The sequence below is a fragment of the Schistocerca americana genome, chromosome 2, assembly GCF_021461395.2.
Source record: "Schistocerca americana isolate TAMUIC-IGC-003095 chromosome 2, iqSchAmer2.1, whole genome shotgun sequence".
Taxonomy (NCBI): Eukaryota; Metazoa; Arthropoda; class Insecta; order Orthoptera; family Acrididae; genus Schistocerca; species Schistocerca americana.
Genome location: NC_060120.1, coordinates 674,311,420 through 674,329,095, shown reverse-complemented (window position 1 = coordinate 674,329,095; position 17,676 = coordinate 674,311,420). Strand labels below are relative to the sequence as shown.

General features: G+C 45.1%; 1 protein-coding gene across 1 annotated transcript in view; it reads right to left on the bottom strand.

The window, feature by feature from the left end:
• Positions 1-316: 316 nt before the first annotated feature.
• The window catches only part of LOC124594328 (SET domain-containing protein SmydA-8-like), a 117,650-nt gene continuing 100,290 nt past the window's right edge, over positions 317-17,676 (bottom strand). The window contains exon 8 of the mRNA XM_047132690.1: positions 317-2,339. Coding sequence (XP_046988646.1) covers positions 2,050-2,339 — 290 coding nt within the window. The 3' untranslated portion in view covers positions 317-2,049. The remainder of the gene's footprint in view (positions 2,340-17,676) is intronic.

The window sequence follows — 17,676 nt, the reverse complement described above, 5'->3', positions numbered from 1 at the left end:
ATGGCAAGGAAAGCGTTTTTGGAGAAGAGAAATTTGTTAACATCGAGTATAGATTTAAGTGTCAGGAAGTCGTTTCTGAAGGTATTTGTATGGACTGTAGCCATGTATGGAAGTGAAACATGGACGATAAATAGTTTGGACAAGAAGAGAATAGAAGCTTTTGAAATGTGATGCTACAGAAGAATGCTGAAGATTAGGTGGGTAGATCACATAACTAATGAGGAGATATTGAATAGAATTGGGGAGAAGAGGAGTTTGTGGCACAACTTGATAAGAAGAAGAGACCGGTTGGTAGGACATGTTCTGAGGCATCAAGGGATCACAAATTTAGCATTGGAGGGCAGCGTGGAGGGTAAAAATAGTAGAGGGAGAGCAAGAGATGAATACACTAAGCAGATTCAGAAGGATGTAGGTTGCAGTAAGTATATATATATAAGGGGGTGTGGCCGAGGTTACACGTGATAAATAGAGATTATCCTCGTGAAAGGTAAAAACTCAACTATCGATTGTCGTCTAGTTGAAGACAAAAAAAAAAAAAGACTGTTTAGTGATTCTACGGAGCTGCTGTCCTTATATCGCTAAGTTTCATGGTCTCTTCGTTTCTATTAAAATTATCCCTATGTTTACATTTTTGGATGACTTCTCTACGCCACGCTTAGTGGCTACGCGGTTTGAGGTGCCATTTCACGGATTGCGAGGCCCCTGCTGCCGGAGATTCGAGTCCTCCCCTCCCCATGGGTGTGTGTGTTGTTCTTAGCATAAGTTAGCTGAAGTTAGTTTAAATAGTGTGTAAGTCTAGGGACCGATGACCTCCGCAGTTTGGTCCTTTAGGACTTCACACACATTTGAACATTTGAACTTCTCTACGTAGCAGCGGATAACAGCTGGTCCTCGTAGATAAAATTTTTGTTTCAGAAAACTTTACTTTGTGACTTCCTGAGTGAGGAGCATGCTCTACTACAGCCAATTTGTCTATTTTCCTTAGTCGCAAAAACTTCTTTGTTCCTTTACCCGTGTATTCACGCTACTCTTCATTATTCCAATATAAACTTCACCACACGTGCACGTAATTTCAAATATATCCCACCTGCTGACAGAGGACTGTGTTTATCCTTTACATATCGAAGTGCTTGACCTATTTTGTTTGTTGATCTAAAGCCGGTATAATGTCATATTTCTGTAAAATCTTTCCGATTTGATCTGTTACTTTTTTAAACAAAAGTGAGGGAAAGTGTATTCTTCCATCTCGTTGTTTTTCATGCTTCTCCTTCGGCCTTCCATTATTTGGTCGTAGAATTCTTTGTACTTTTTCCCCAAAGTAGCCATTTTCTCGAAATTCTGCTTCACATGTTTTAAGAGTCCAGGTATTCCAGCGAGCAAATCTTTTTGGCTCTATCGACAAGACTTTTAATGACACCCCTGTTTTTTTGTCGGTGGTGACTGGAGATCTCATGCAAATATCCACCTGAGTGCGTCACTTTTCGAAAAACGGGTAAAGGAACATAAAAGTCTTTGCCGACTAGGGAAAATAGAGAAATCAGCTGTAGCAGAACATGGTCAGGAAGTCAAGAAGTGAAGTTTCCTGGAACAAAAATTTTATGTACAGTGACGAACTATTATGTAGCGGAGCCACGGAAAAATATAAACGTAGGGATGATTTTAATAGGAAAGAAGACAGTTTGAAACTTAGCGACATATGGAAAGAAGCTTTGCAGAATCCGCTAAACAGTTTTTTTCTCTTTGACAAGACTACAAACGATAGTTAAGTTTTATTTTCGACAAGGATAATCTCTATGAAGTGTAACTCTGGTTACATGTTCTTTTCTACAGCGCCTACGTCCCTCTCGGACGTCCGAGTCGGAAAGACTCAATGGAGTCTGAAGATATCCAGCGCAGTCCTGGACGAAACTTTAGGAACAAAAGAGTTTCGTGGACCACGACCTGACATTTGTGATATACGAGAACTGGCTACACAGAACGTGTTCCCGCGCGAGGCTCGCAGCGGCCGCGGCGAATGCAGAGGGAGAGTGTGTCTGCAGTGGGTGGTGGTTAGGCCTCCTTGAAGCGGGCCTCGACCTCGTGCTGTGCGCCGCGCACCAGCTGCAGCATACGCTCTCCGGCGCTGCCAGGCGGCTCGGGCTGGAGCGCCCGCTGCGCCGTGGCCAGCAGCGCTCGCGCCTCCAGTAGTTGCTCCAGCGCCGAGCGGTCCCCGGCGGAGCGGCGGGCAGACTCCAGCAGGCTGCGGGACAGCTCGTGCAGCAGCACGCCCGTGTACAGCGCCAGCCGCGCGTACCCCGGATCCAGGCAGTTCGTCGTCAACAGCAGCTCGCGGCACAGCGCTGCAACCCAAAGCACACGGCCGCCTGCTCTTAACCGGTCTGAGCAAATACAATACCGGTTGCTAGCAAATACAGTGCGTACAGTACTACTCCGCACCTAGCTGCGCAGACGGGGCGGTAGCTGAGGAGAGAACGGCAGTGGTCCTGCGGACGATCTTATTAGCAGGTCATGGCAATATCACCAATAATTCGACATGCCAACCGTTTATTATTAAAAACACAATGGGTTAAAGTGGGGGCAGCCAAGGTTTCTGCTGTCCGGGCACGAGTACCAAAGCGCTCAGCCTCTTTTCAAATTCCCCAATCACCACGCCAATCTGTCCGTGCGCAAGGAGCGGGTCAGAGAGGAAAACTGCGAACACGCTACATTGAAGTGGCGGTCGCAATGCATGCTACTTGGTTTTATATTTCACGTTTCTCAACAACACAGGTCATAAACAGAATAAATTACAATGAAATGAAAACCCTTAGCTGCTTACAGGCGTTGACGTACGTCAACGGGGACAGATGAAAACATGTGCCCCGATCGGGAATCGAACCCAGGATCTTCTGCTTACATGGCAGACGCTCTATCCATTTTTGAGCCGAGGACACTGAGGATAGCGAGACTGCAGGGATTTATCTCTGGCACGCCTCCCACGCAACCCACATTCTCAACGTATTGTCCCGCACTACATTCGTAGTGCCCTCGCCCATTATACTCATTACTCGCGGCGCGTTGCCGATTCCCGTAAGAGTTCGGGCACTATTTGTGCATCCGCACAGTAGAAGAAGATGGTCAAGTGGCCGGTGAGCCTTAAAAAAAGTATATATAAACAGAATAAATGTTTAGTATTATTCAATTATTTTTGGCACGCTGAAGACTTAAAATAGTTTTAATCTGCTACAAACTGCCGGCTTACGCAAGACGCAGACAATTTCGCAGAGTTCCACACTCAAGTTGCCACGGAGTCGGGACATACTTACTTTCATAGTCTAAAAAGTCTCTCTCACAAACATTTGTCGCTCAAAACATTGTAGCACTTTAGCAACCTCATCAGAAAATACGAAATCCTTACTCGGGGAAAGCAATCCAGACGCCCTGGGTAGTTTAAACGTGAAAAGATTTTTCATTAAAACTGAAATTATCTTTCGGGTCAAAAAATGGTTCAAATGGCTCTGAGCACTATGGGACTTAACATCTATGGTCATCAGTCCCCTAGAACTTAGAACTACTTAAACCTAACTAACCTAAGGACAGCACACAACACCCAGCCATCACGAGGCAGAGAAAATCCCTGACCCCGCCGGGAATCGAACCCGGGAACCCGGGCGTGGGAAGCGAGAACGCTACCGCACGACCACGAGATGCGGGCTCTCTTTCGGGTCAATCAGTTGCACCTGCACATGCACAAGGGAGCTTTCAACTGAAACGGCAAGCAGACTCGAAAAACGCTCGGAAATAGTTCTAAGATTTTGTAAGATTGATAGCGTTCTAAAAATCATTATAAAGCTACCCCTGTAATTGTTGCAAGGCCACAATGAATTCTACAAACCTCACGTTTTCCTTAACGCCAGTGAGCTTAGGGAACTGGATAGTGTTTATCATAATGTGTCTCTTCTAAGGAGCGATTTTCTTTTTAAGAGCATACCCACCAAATCAGAAGGAGGTTACACTATGTGATAAAAAGTATCCGGACACGCCCCAAAGACATACGTTTTTCATATCAGGTGCATTGTGCTGACACCTACTGCCAGGTACTCACTTCAGCGACCTCAGTAGTCATTAGACATCGTGAGACAGCAGATTGGGGTGCTCCGCGGAACTCACGAACTTCGAACGTGGTCAGGTGATTGGGTGTCACTTGTGTCATACGTCTGTACGCGAGATTTACACACTCCAAAACATCCCTAGGTCCACTGTTCCCGATGTGATAGTGAAGTGCAAACGTGAAGGGACACGCACAGCATAAAAGCGTTCAGACCGACCTCGTCCTTTGACTGACAGAGACCGCCGACAGCTGAAGTGTGTCGTAATGTGTAATAGGCAGACATCTTTCCAGACCATCACAAAGGAATCCCAAACTGCATCAGTATCCACTGAAAGTACTATGAATAAGGCGGGAGAAGAAAACTTGGATTTCGTGGTCGAGCGGCTGCTCATGAGCCACGCATCACTCCGGTAAATGCCAAACGACGTCTCGCTTGGTGGTACAGACGTAAACATTGGACGATTGAACGGTGCACAAACGTTGTGTGGAGTGACGAATCAATTTAAACAATATGACGATCCGATGACAGAGTGTGGGTATGGCAAATGCCCGGAGAAAGTCATCTGCCAGCGGGTGTAGTGCCAACAGTAAAATTTGGAGGCGGTGGTGTTAAGGTGTGATCCTGTTTTTCATGGAGCGGGATTGCACCCCTTGTTGTTTTGCGTGGCACTATCACAGCACAGGCCTACATTGATGTTTTAAGCACCTTCTTGCTTCCCACTGTTCAAGAGCAATTCGGGGATGGCGGTTGTATCTTTCAACACGATCAAGCACCTGCTCATAATGCACGGGTTGTGGCGGAGTGGTTACACGACGATAACATCCCTGTAATGGACTAGTCTGCACAGGGTCCTGACCTGAATCCTATAGAGCACCTTTGCGATGTTTTGGAACTCCTACTTCGTGCCAGGCCTCACCGACCGACATCGATACCTCTCCTCAGTGCAGCGCTCCTTGAAGAATGGGCTGCCATTCCCCAAGAAACCTTCCAGCACCAGATTGGACGTCTGCCTGCGAGAGTGTAAGATGTCATCAAGGCTAAGGGTGGGCCAACACCATGTTGAAGTCCAGCATTACCGATGTAGGGCGCTACGAACTTGTTAGTCATTTTCAGCCAGGTTTCCGGACACTCTTGATCACATAGTGTACCTTGAGATCTCTTACTGTGAGCAGTGTTGCACTCAAGTCCACCTAATATGCGAGGTCTGCAGTACATTCTGGATGTTCTAATTTTCGTTGCTGTGTTCCTTTTCCTTCACAAATTCAACAATAGCGTGTTTTAAATAGAAAGATGGTTCCAGGTATGCCCCTTGACTTTACCAACGTACTTTGCAGTATTACATGAAGGTTCTATATTCTTAGTTCAGTTCCATTGGAAACTGTTACAAATGACAATGGAATAATCTGTGAGGCTTCAGAAACTTTATTATTTGTACCACCGGTTTCTTCACGTGCTCCAGGCCTGCAAATTTATCACAAAGTGCTTTTTTATGTACGAAACAAGGAATCCTGTCTGTCAACTGTCTATCGTTGCGGTATTTTGCTGTCCCAGTGTCAACTAAATCTTTAAATTCTTTCTGCATGGTACTGTAATGTCGTTTCATAGCAAATATCCAGTACCTGTCGCGTATACGAACTGAGAATATCCATCATTACCTTCTGTCACTCCCATTCATTTTTAAGGAATGCGGCGATAGATCGCTAGACTTCCTCTTTTTGTGCAAACAACCACTGGAGCTGTGAACGCCATTCATAACACTGACAATTAGTGAAGGTTAAACAGCGCTGAAAGCACGATTCTGCCGAACTCAGAGAGTTGTGCCGACCGAAAAATGCCGCACTGCAATGCTAAATGAAATGTCGCGCTGTTTCGTGTACTTCCAAGAAGGACCGAGCAAACACAAGTGGAGGGGCGGGCCTTCGCCCTCACATGCCGCACGCGTGCAGTGCGGCACGCCGTGGCAGGCCCTGGGTTAGAGTATTACACTGAAACTGCTACAGAAGGAGAGATTTATTTTTGATTGACTTGTAAATCTTTTCTTCTTTATCTCGTTACCATGTTAAAATTGGCATCTCTTACCAGACCACAGTGCGGTTTACACAGTTTCACCTCACTAACATGATAATGCAACTCAATTGCGACAGAAACAGAGTGTTATTAAACAGACAACTGATGGCAAGTGAGGTCAATAGCTAAAGAAAATGTCATGCTTAGTAGAAAAATAAACGTGTGATTCTTTCCTTAACCACATTAATTCTCTGTCTGGATAAAATAATGTTGGGTATTGGATAAAATAATTTTAGGTATTGGGCTGCATCACTGTAAACTACAAAAACTCATTTCACAAGCTATTGATGGGCATTAGAATAATTACATTATTTCATCAAAAAATTCTGTTATTACTTATGTATCACATTAGATAAGAAAGTTTCATGTGTCAACTATATGGCAAAATACGCTATCAAAAACTCGTTTCCGTGCCTCCAGCTGTTTATGAGATACGACGTTGATTATGAACATTTCCCTTGCCCTTTATCGTTTGCACGTGCAATCATAAGTGACTGCACTATATAGGATGTTTCGAATTTCATGTTACACACTTCTAGGTGTTGTAGGCGGGACTTATTAAATCAAGTGTTAACATAAGAATCCATGTCTGGTAACGGTTCGTATCCAAGAGCTACTCAGTCGCGCGCTAGATGTTTCTTATTCAGTTCACCTGTTATGGTAGGCTATCCACAAACATGAATGGTATGATGACGCGATTTTACGTGATGTCCTCTGTTCCCATCTCCCCCGTTTTCGTGCTTCCTGGTGAGTCGTCAGTTGACATTGCGGTCACTAGTGCTGCAGTAACAGAATGTCTGGTTACACATTCGCAGAGTACACCGACGTCTTGTTAGTTTATGGTGAATCTCGCCATAATGGAAGTGAAGTCCAACGTCTATATCACGATTGCTTTCCAAACAGTGTGGCTCCATCGCGTCCCATTCCCATGTTTCCCAGAGTAGAACAACGGCTGCTGGGAAGTGGGAAATTCGCAAGCGACAGAGCAAACTGTGGTGTTCCAAGAAGGCGGCGCTCTGTTGTGTTGGACAGGAAGTGCTTCATCAAGTTGAAGAAAGTCGACGACTACTCGAGCCATTGCTCGTGACTTGCATGCGTCTCACTCGTCTGTCTGGTGTGTTTTGCATGAACAGCAACTCACCCACATAACCATCAGAAGGTATACGCCATACTCCCGGCGGATTTTGTGCCATGTGTCAATTTCTGAACTTGCTTTTTTCACCGTTTTGCGGATTTTTCTTAGTTTCCAAGGTGAATTTTCTCCATCGACGAAGCGCATTTCGACAGGGAAACTGTTTCGAACGTTCGAAATAGCCACATCTGAGATCAAGAAATCCCTAAAACACGTGTACATGAACATTTCAGCATACCTTCAGCGCAATGTCTGGGCAGGTATCCGCGATGGTCATGTTACTGGGCTTTATATCCTTCCTCCCCATCCAACAGGTGCCAAGTACTTGATATTCCTGCAACAAGTGCTGGCGGAGTTCTCGGAAGATGTGCCACTGGATATTCGGCACGAACTGTGTTTCCACATGGAAGGCATGGCAGTACATTTTCCAGTTCGCGTCCGAAACCACCTGACTGTAGTCTACGGGAACAGGTGGATTGGTCGAGGTGGACCACATGCTTGGCCACCAAGATCGCCAGATCTGATTTCTCTGGATATTTTCTTCTAAGTAACCAGTTAATAATAAGATTAACCTGACCCTGCCTACGTCATTTTATGAAAACAGTAATGCTACATCTGACCTTCAAAAACCACGCAACAGATTTTCGTAGTCTCTCGCTCGCTATGCGCGAACTGTTAGCTTGGAAGAAAAAATGAACTGGACATTTTTGTATGGAATTTAATGTAGTTAAATTTTGGACTGTGATACGATTTGTCTGGAGGCCACGATTTCAGAGTTGTTCAAGAAAAACGTAGAGATAAAATGGCTCTGAGCACTATGGGACTTAACATCTGATGTCATCAGTCCTCTAGACTTAGAACTATTTAAACCTAACTAACCTAAGGACTGCACACACACATGCCCGAGGCAGGATTTGAACCTGCGACCGTAGCAGCAGCGCGGTTTCGGACTGAAGCGCCTAGAACCGCTCGGCGCAGAGGGTGGGCTTACTGGTAGTTGGGAGCTCCAACGTCAGGCGCGTAATGGGGCCCCTTGGGGATATGGCAGCAAGAGAGGGGAAGAAAACCAATGTGCACTCCGTGTGCATACCGGGGGGAGTCATTCCAGATGTGGAAAGGGTTCTTCCGGATGCCATGAAGGGTAAAGGGTGCACCCATCTGCAGGTGGTCGCTCATGTCGGCACCAATGATGTGTGTCGCTATGGATCGGAGGAAATCCTCTCTGGCTTCCGGCGGCCATCTGATTTGGTGAAGACTGCCAGTCTCGCTAGCGGGATGAAAGCAGAGCTCACCATCTGCAGCATCGTCGACAGGACTGACGGACCTTTGGTACAGAGCCGAGTGGAGGGTCTGAATCAGAGGCTGAGACGGTTCTGCGACCGTGTGGGCTGCAGATTCCTCTACTTGCGCCATAGGGTGGTGGGGTTTCGGGTTCTGCTGGATAGGTCAGGAGTCCACTACACGCAACAAGCGGCTACACGGGTAGCAGGGGTTGTGTGGCGTGGGCTGGGCGGTTTTTTAGGTTAGATGGCCTTGGGCAAGTACAGAAAGGGCAACAGCCTCAACGGGTGCGGGGCAAAGTCAGGACATGCGGGGACCAAGCAGCAATCGGTATTGTAATTGTAAACTGTCGAAGCTGAGTTGGTAAAGTACCGGAACTTCAAGCGCTGATAGAACGCACCGAAGCTGAAATCGTTATAGGTACAGAAAGCTGGCTGAAGCCAGAGATAAATTCTGCCGAAATTTTTACAAAGGTACAGACGGTGTTTAGAAAGGATAGATTGCATGCAACCGGTGGTGGAGTGTTTGTCGCTGTTAGTAGTAGTTTATCCTGTAGTGAAGTAGAAGTGGATAGTTCCTGTGAATTATTATGGGTGGAGGTTACATTCAACAACCGATCTAGGTTAATAATTGACTCCTTTTACCGACCTCCCGACAGCAGCATTAGTGGCAGAACAACTGAGAGAAAATTTGGAATACATTTCACATAAATTTTCTCAGCATGTTATAGTCTTAGGTGGAGATTTCAATTTACCAGATATAGACTGGGACACTCAGATGTTTAGGACGGGTGGTAGGGACAGAGCATCGAGTGACATTATACTGAGTGCACTATCCGAAAATTATCTCGAGCAATTAAACAGAGAACCGACTCGTGGAGATAACATCTTGGACCTACTGATAACAAACAGACCCGAACTTTTCGACTCTTTAAGTGCAGAACAGGGAATCAGTGATCATAAGGTCGTTGCAGCATCCCTGAATATGGAAGTTAAAAGGAATATAAAAAAAGGGAGGAAGGTTTATCTGTTTAGCAAGAGTAATAGAAGGCAGATTTCAGACTACCTAACAGATCAAAGCGAAAATTTCTGTTCCGACACTGACAATGTTGAGTGTTTATGGAAAAAGTTCAAGGCAATCGTAAAATGCGTTTTAGACAGGTACGTGCCGAGTAAAACTGTGAGGGACGGGAAAAACCCACCGTGGTACAACAACAAAGTTAGGAAACTACTGCGAAAGCAAAGAGAGCTTCACTCCAAGTTCAAACGCAGCCAAAACCTCTCAGACAAACAGAAGCTAAACGATGTCAAAGTTAGCGTAAGGAGGGCTATGTGTGAAGCGTTCAGTGAATTCGAAAGTAAAATTCTATGTACCGACTTGACAGAAAATCCTAGGAAGTTCTGGTCTTACGTTAAATCAGTAAGTGGCTCGAAACAGCATATCCAGACACTCCGGGATGATGAAGGCATTGAAACAGAGGATGACACGCGTAAAGCTGAAATACTAAACACCTTTTTCCAAAGCTGTTTCACAGAGGAAGACCGCACTGCAGTTCCTTCTCTAAATCCTCGCACAAACGAAAAAATGGCTGACATCGAAATAAGTGTCCAAGGAATAGAAAAGCAACTGGAATCACTCAACAGAGGAAAGTCCACTGGACCTGACGGGATACCAATTCGATTCTACACAGAGTACGCGAAAGAACTTGCCCCCTTTCTAACAGCCGTGTACCGCAAGTCTCTAGAGGAACGGAAGGTTCCAAATGATTGGAAAAGAGCACAGGTAGTCCCAGTCTTCAAGAAGGGTCGTCGAGCAGATGCGCAAAACTATAGACCTATATCTCTGACGTCGATCTGTTGTAGAATTTTAGAACATGTTTTTTGCTCGCGTATCATGTCGTTTTTGGAAACCCAGAATCTACTATGTAGGAATCAACATGGATTCCGAAAACAGCGATCGTGTGAGACCCAACTCGCTTTATTTGTTCATGAGACCCATAACATATTAGATACAGGATCCCAGGTAGATGCTATTTTTCTTGACTTCCGGAAGGCGTTCGATACAGTTCCGCACTGTCGCCTGATAAACAAAGTAAGAGCCTACGGAATATCAGACCAGCTGTGTAGCTGGATTGAAGAATTTTTAGCAAACAGAACACGGCATGTTGTTATCAATGGAGAGACGACTACAGGCGTTAAAGTAACCTCTGGCGTGCCACAGGGGAGAGTTATGGGTCCATTGCTTTTCACAATATATATAAATGACCTAGTAGATAGCGTCGGAAGTTCCATGCGGCTTTTCGCGGATGATGCTGTAGTATACAGAGAAGTTGCAGCATTAGAAAATTGTAGCGAAATGAAGGAAGATCAGCAGCGGATAGGCACTTGGTGCAGGGAGTGGCAACTGACCCTTAACATAGACAAATGTAATTTATTGCGAATACATAGAAAGAAGGATCCTTTATTGTATGATTATATGATAGCGGAACAAACACTGGTAGCAGTTACTTCTGTAAAATATCTGGGAGTATGCGTGCGGAACGATTTGAAGTGGAATGATCATATAAACTTAATTGTTGGTAAGGCGGGTACCAGGTTGAGATTCATTGGGAGAGTCCTTAGAAAATGTAGTCCATCAACAAAGGCGGTGGCTTACAAAACACTCGTTCGAACTATACTTGAGTATTGCTCATCAGTGTGGGATCCGCACCAGATTGGGTTGACGGAGGAGATAGAGAAGATCCAAAGAAGAGCGGCGCGTTTCGTCACAGTGTTATTTGGTAACCGTGATAGCGTTACGGGGTTATTTAACAAACTCAAGTGGCAGAATCTGCAAGAGAGGCGCTCTGCATCGAGGTAAAGCTTGCTGTCCAGATTTCGAGAGGGTGCGTTTCTGGATGAGGTATCGAATATATTGCTTCCCCCTACTTATACCTCCCGAGGAGATCACAAATGTAAAATTAGAGAGATTAGAGCGCGCACGGAGGCTTTCAGACAGTCGTTCTTCCCGCGAACCATACGCAACTGGAACAGGAAAGGGAGGTAATGACAGTGGCACGTAAAGTGCCCTCCGCCACACACCGTTGGGTGGCTTGCGGAGTATAAATGTAGATGTAGATGTAGGCCACATCGGCCGGCAAAAACGTAGAGAAGTGACCTTCAAATGCACCTCCAGACTCCACACTCGTCCCTCACCCGTCAGGATTTCTAGTATGTTGTTCGTGGCACTCACTCCTACCACTGCACAAAAATTTCCGACCACACGAACTGGTTCCGATATTTGGCGTTTTTTGGTCACTATTGATAGGGCTATTATGTCACCAGCATAGTCGGCTATTTCGATAACATTGTTTTAAAAATGACCGTGAGCGTAATGAAAGAAAAACGACTTGTGTACCCTTTACGCTAAAATTAATTACGTTGACAGTTCGATGCAAACTTAATACTTACAAGGTAAGCAGTTTCGTAATCAGAGGATCTCACGAATTCAACGACGTAACTGTTTATTTTGTGCTGTTCCAATACACAAAATTCTTTGGTGAAATTTACACAAACATCAATTTTACGATTTGTAGTAGTACGGCTAAGCTAATGGCGTAATAAGGCTAGGCAATAAAGACCAAAAAAGGTCGAACGAAATAATTCGTTCAGTCGCAAATTTTTGTATAGTGGCAGGACGACGTGCACGAACGACATACTAGGAATCCTGACCGGTGGGGACTGAGTGTGGGAGTGGCGTTGCGGTTGATGTTCACCTTTGTACGTTTTTCTTGAATAATTCGAAAACTACGGCCTCTAGCGAAAACTTATTTTCCAGTATAAAACTAAACTACATTAAATTTCCTATAAAAAAGTCCTGTTCATTTTTTATATAACACTAATAGCTTGCGCATAGCGAGCGAGAGAATATGAAAATCTCGAGCGTGGTTTTTGAAGGCCAGATATAACACTGCTGGTTGCGATAAAACCAAATCTCTTAATCGTCCTGTATGTGCCCTCTGATGTACCCACAATGTCAGTATTGGCTCTTAAGCAGAGAAGATTGACGACCACTGCACTAACGGATCAAAAGTATCTGGAAATCTATTTGTGCCCATTGATACGATGCGTGTCCACCCTACATCGTTATGATAAACTGTACTCTAGTGCGGACGGTTTCAGTGAGGTGTCTGAACATCAGTGTCTGTGAAGGACCATTTTTTCTCAAGCGTCAAAATCAGAGAAGGTACTTATATTGGACACCGAGGATTGGAGAGAATTCGACGCTCTGACTCGTGCCAAAGGTGTTCTATTCGGTCTAGGTCGGGACTCTGGGCAGGCCAGTCCGTTTCAGGAATGTTTCTGCCCGCGAAATATTGCCTCACACACGCCACTTTATGACAGGGTGCATTGTCATGCTGATACCATCAATCAACGTCCACGAACTGATACTCTACTGTACAAAGTACAAAATTCTGTGAAAAGTATTCATCTCCTTCCCCATTTTGCGTTTTCTCAAGAGCAATACGGGGACCACACCCTAACCAGGAGAAACACTCTGACACTATAAGATCACTTACTCCGTGCTTCACTGTTGGCGCTACACATGACATCAGGTAAGACATACACCAAACCCAAACCCTCCTACTGAATAGTCGCAGGGACAGCGTGATTCATCGCTCCAAATCACTCGTTTCCAGGCAACCACTGTTCAGTGACGTCGCTCTTCACACTACCTCCAGCGCCATTTACTGCATAAATATCACGAATATATGCCTTATGAGTAACTGTAGGATCGTTTACCATTTTTTAACTTCCTACACACTGCCATTAGTCTAGATGGAATATTGGTAGAATCTTCCGCTAGTTCCATGTTAATTTTTATAACCATCCTCCACACTGTTCAGCGGTCGCTGTCAGTCAGTACGTGAGGTCTGTCTGCTCTTGGTTTAACAGCGGTTGTTCCTTTGCGTTTCCACTTCACAATCACGTCATAAACAGTCGATCTGGGCTCTTTTAGATGGGTTAAAATGTCCATGACAGATTTGTTACTCAGGTGCCATCCAATGACTCTCCACGTGCGAAGTCGCGGAGCTCTGCTGACCAGCCCATTCTACTGTTGAGGCTTTCCAGCTGGCAACACAGTACTCCCTGCCTACTTTTATACAGGCGGGTATGCCCCTCGTGCCATCTAGCTGTCAATTCCGCGTTACATAGGCGTCTCCAGATACTTTTGATCAGATAGTGAACAGCAACGAGCCTTTAACGCATGCGCAGGGTACGCTGTAATTTACTTGCACGACTAATGATTTCGTTCTTTTAAGAATGATGTTGAATAATATCTCTCAGAAAATTTATAATTGAACCTTTTTTCTAGAGAGCACAAGAAACAGGAACTATATCCCCATCAGCGAAAAAATGCTCCAAAGGAGAATGTGTACCTGCTTAAAAGACTGATCGAAAAGTAAAGTACCAGTTGCCTCATTCTATCTTCCTCAGCACCTTTAGAAATTTTTCCAACAGTTTTGGCACTCCAACATATCATACAGCTCACCACTCACTCCCGCTAGCTCCCCTAAATGTAACTCCCTCACATCCACTAGTCCATCACTGTAAGTCGCTCATAACCGTCCATACCCACTTGCTCAGTCTCACTCACTCATTCAGCACAACACATTATCTCTTTGTTTCTCTCTGTCCTGTCTCCTGTATCACAGCCGCACCCTCCTTCATTCTGTCTTACTACTATTGTCTCCTCTCATTGTCACTCTCTCCCTCTCGCTCTCTCTTAGTGCTACTATCTCATATATTCATTCCCACTGCTGCTATCTCTTCTCACTGTCATTCTCTCATTATCATTGGCCCTCATCCACTTCAACTTTCTCCTTTTCTTTATTCCTCTCCCACTGGCACTCTTTCCTTCTTTCTTTTCCTTGCAGTGTTTTATCATTGTCAACCATGTTGCACGACCACTGTGTCTCTCTCTCTCTCTCTTTCTCACGCACTGCCGTTGTCTCCGCTCTATCTGCACCTCAACCAATGTCTACTACCTCACAGTATTTATTACTTTTCCGTCTCTTTCCCATTTCCATTGTCCCCTTCCCCCTGAGCATAAAAAAGCACGAATATATTCCCATGTAAAAATATTTGGGAACTTTTTTAAAGGTAGTAAGAAAGATAGAATGCTGCAGCTGGTGCCCAACTTTTCAGTAAGAGTCTTTTAAACAGGAGCATATTCGCCTTTTTTTAGCTCCGAAAGCAGTATTTTTTCATTGGTTCCCTTCTTTTCCCTACTATAGTAGGGCAGGTCAGTCATGTAAAATGAACTTTATGGGTCAATAAAATTTTGGTTCTTTACGTATGTGAAGTTGAAATAACGCAAGACTGTTTTACAACACATACCGGGTTCTACATGCTCAAAAATATTGCATCTGCATCAGTACAGCAATATGCGTATCCCAGAACCCTTCTGATTTTAACGGAGACTCATCACAGCATATTTCTCAGTGCTGCGACATACCATCTGGCTTTCGGAGCCGGCCGGTGTGGCCGTGCGGTTAAAGGCGCTTCAGTCTGGAACCGCGTGACCGCTCCGGTCGCAGGTTCGAATCCTGCTTCGGGCATGGATGTGTGTGATGTCCTTAGGTTAGTTAGGTTTAAGTAGTTCTAAGTTCTAGGGGACTGATGACCACAGATGTTAAGTCCCATAGTGCTTAGAGCCTTTTGAACCATTTTTTGACTTTCGGAGAAGCATCATCCACACAATTCCGAAGAGAGAATTATCGCACAATCAGCTTAACAATAATATACAGAAGAATGGAAAAGAAAATTGAGGATGCGCTAGGTGACGATCAGTTTGGCTTCAGGAAAGGTAAACACACAAGAGAGGCAATTATGACATTGGGGTTAACAATGGAAACAAGACTAAAGAAAAAACAAGACACGTTCGTAGGATTTGTCGACCTGGAAAAAGCGTTCGACAATATAAAATGATCCAAGATTTTCGTAATTCTGGAAAAGGTAGGAGTAAGCTATAGGGAGAGACGGGTAATATACAATATGTACAATACATCTACATCTACATGATTACTCTGCAATTCACATTTAAGTGCTTGGCAGAGGGTTCATCGAACCACAATCATACTATCTCCCTACCATTCCACTCCCGAACAGCGCGTGGGAAAAGCGAACACCTAAACCTTTCTGTTCGAGCTCTGATTTGTCTTATTTTATTTTGATGATCATTCCTACCTATGTAGGTTGGGCTCAACAAAATTGTTTCGCATTCGGAAGAGAATGTTGGTGACTGAAATTTCGTAAATAGATCTCGCCGCGACGAAACACGTCTTTGCTTTAATGACTTCCATCCCAACTCGCGTATCATATCTGCCACACTCTCTCCCCTATTACGTGATAATACAAAACAAGCTGTTATGTCCTAGCCAGTAATGCCAACCGAGCCCGCTGCCAAAAGGTTGGCAGCATCAAAGTCCGGACGCCGTCCGCATAAGCAGCGCCAGCGAGACAGGAAATCGCCGCAAGTCTGCGCGCGCCACCGCTGGCTTCTGGCTTCTTAAGCGCTGGAGTCGCGAGCGCTAGGACAGTTCTGTATTCGCCGCTCAGTTGTATACTCGCCACCGAATTGTGTACTTGCTAGTCAGTTGGGTGTTCATCGCAGCAGAGTTGTTGTTTGTCGTCAGCCGACGCTGAACTAGCCGCTCCGACTCGAACTAGACAGATTTCTGTAGACACGGAGTTCACCACTGTGTTTCTGTATCTTCGTTAATAAAGATAAGTACCGACTTTTATTTAATCAGAGTGTTTGGGTTTTCATCTTTCTGTTCACTGTTCCAGCGGACCGGTCGGCCCGCTATTAAAAGTGTGGCGGTGACTTCGTAAGCCGTTTCTACAGCGAATTGCTTGTCGCTACGAACGCCGCCACAAAACTGGCGACGAGGACTTCCGAACTCGTGTGCAGGGCTGGTTCAACTTGTTTCTGGTTATACTAATTATAGTGATAAAATTTTGGGGGCTGGTTTAATATGTGTTCACTATGTCTGCCGAATTACAGCAGTTGATCTTGTTACAGAGTCAGCAAATACAAAGTCTGGTGGAAGCAATCGCCAAACAAGCGGCTAATCCTCCAACACAAAAGGAACAAGCACAGGCAGCACCATCTTTCCGTGCTTTTGATGCATCAAGAGAAGAATGGCGAGAATATTTCGCGCAGTTGCAGGCGCACATGACAGTCTACAAAATCACGGGTACTGAGCGGCAGCTTTATTTAATTTCCACTGCAGGCGTGGAAGTCTATCGACTAGTTTGTAAGTTGTTCCCGGAATCCCAGCCAGAAGCTTTAGACTATGATGTTGTTGTTAACAAGCTTGCTGAGTATTTCGAGTCGCGAGTTCATGTGGCAGCAGCCAGATTCAAGTTCTTCAGATTAAAGAAACTGCCACATCAATCTAATAAACAGTGGTTAACAGATTTACAGGGCCTCACCCGTCAGTGCCGATTTAATTGTGTGTGTGGAGCTTCCTACAGTGATCTCATGCTACGAGACGCTATTACTCAAAACATTGCAGATTCTCGTATTCGTGCTGCTATCTTAAAGTTGCCTGACCCGTCATTAGAGACTGTGATGAACATCATTGAAGCCCAAGATACTTTTGACTATGCTGAGTGTGAGTTAGATCAGCCATGTATTTCTCAAATTGCCTGTGCTAAGCAAGTTATGTCACGCCCGCGGCCCCACCGGCAGAGTCAGACTGTAAACACTAGCCGGCCGCGTCATGTTCAACACATTCGTCAGCCGCGTGTGCAAAATGATAGAGTTAAGTCTTGCCCTAAGTGTGTTCTTGCTCATCCTCGTGAACGTTGCCCGTTAAGAAACGCGGTTTGTCACTTTTGTCAAAGGAAAGGACACATCCAGATTGTTTGTTTGCGTAAACGCAAGAACAATTCCAGTGCTGCCCAGCCCATGGGTATTCATGTTCATCAAAGCCAGCCCGCCCAGAAGGTCGCGTTTAAAGACTCTTCCACGGTTCGTGTGGGTAATAAACTTGTTCGCAATAAGCCACCCACCCAGCCCTCTGCTATGTGACCCAAGCGTAATTCAAACGCTGTA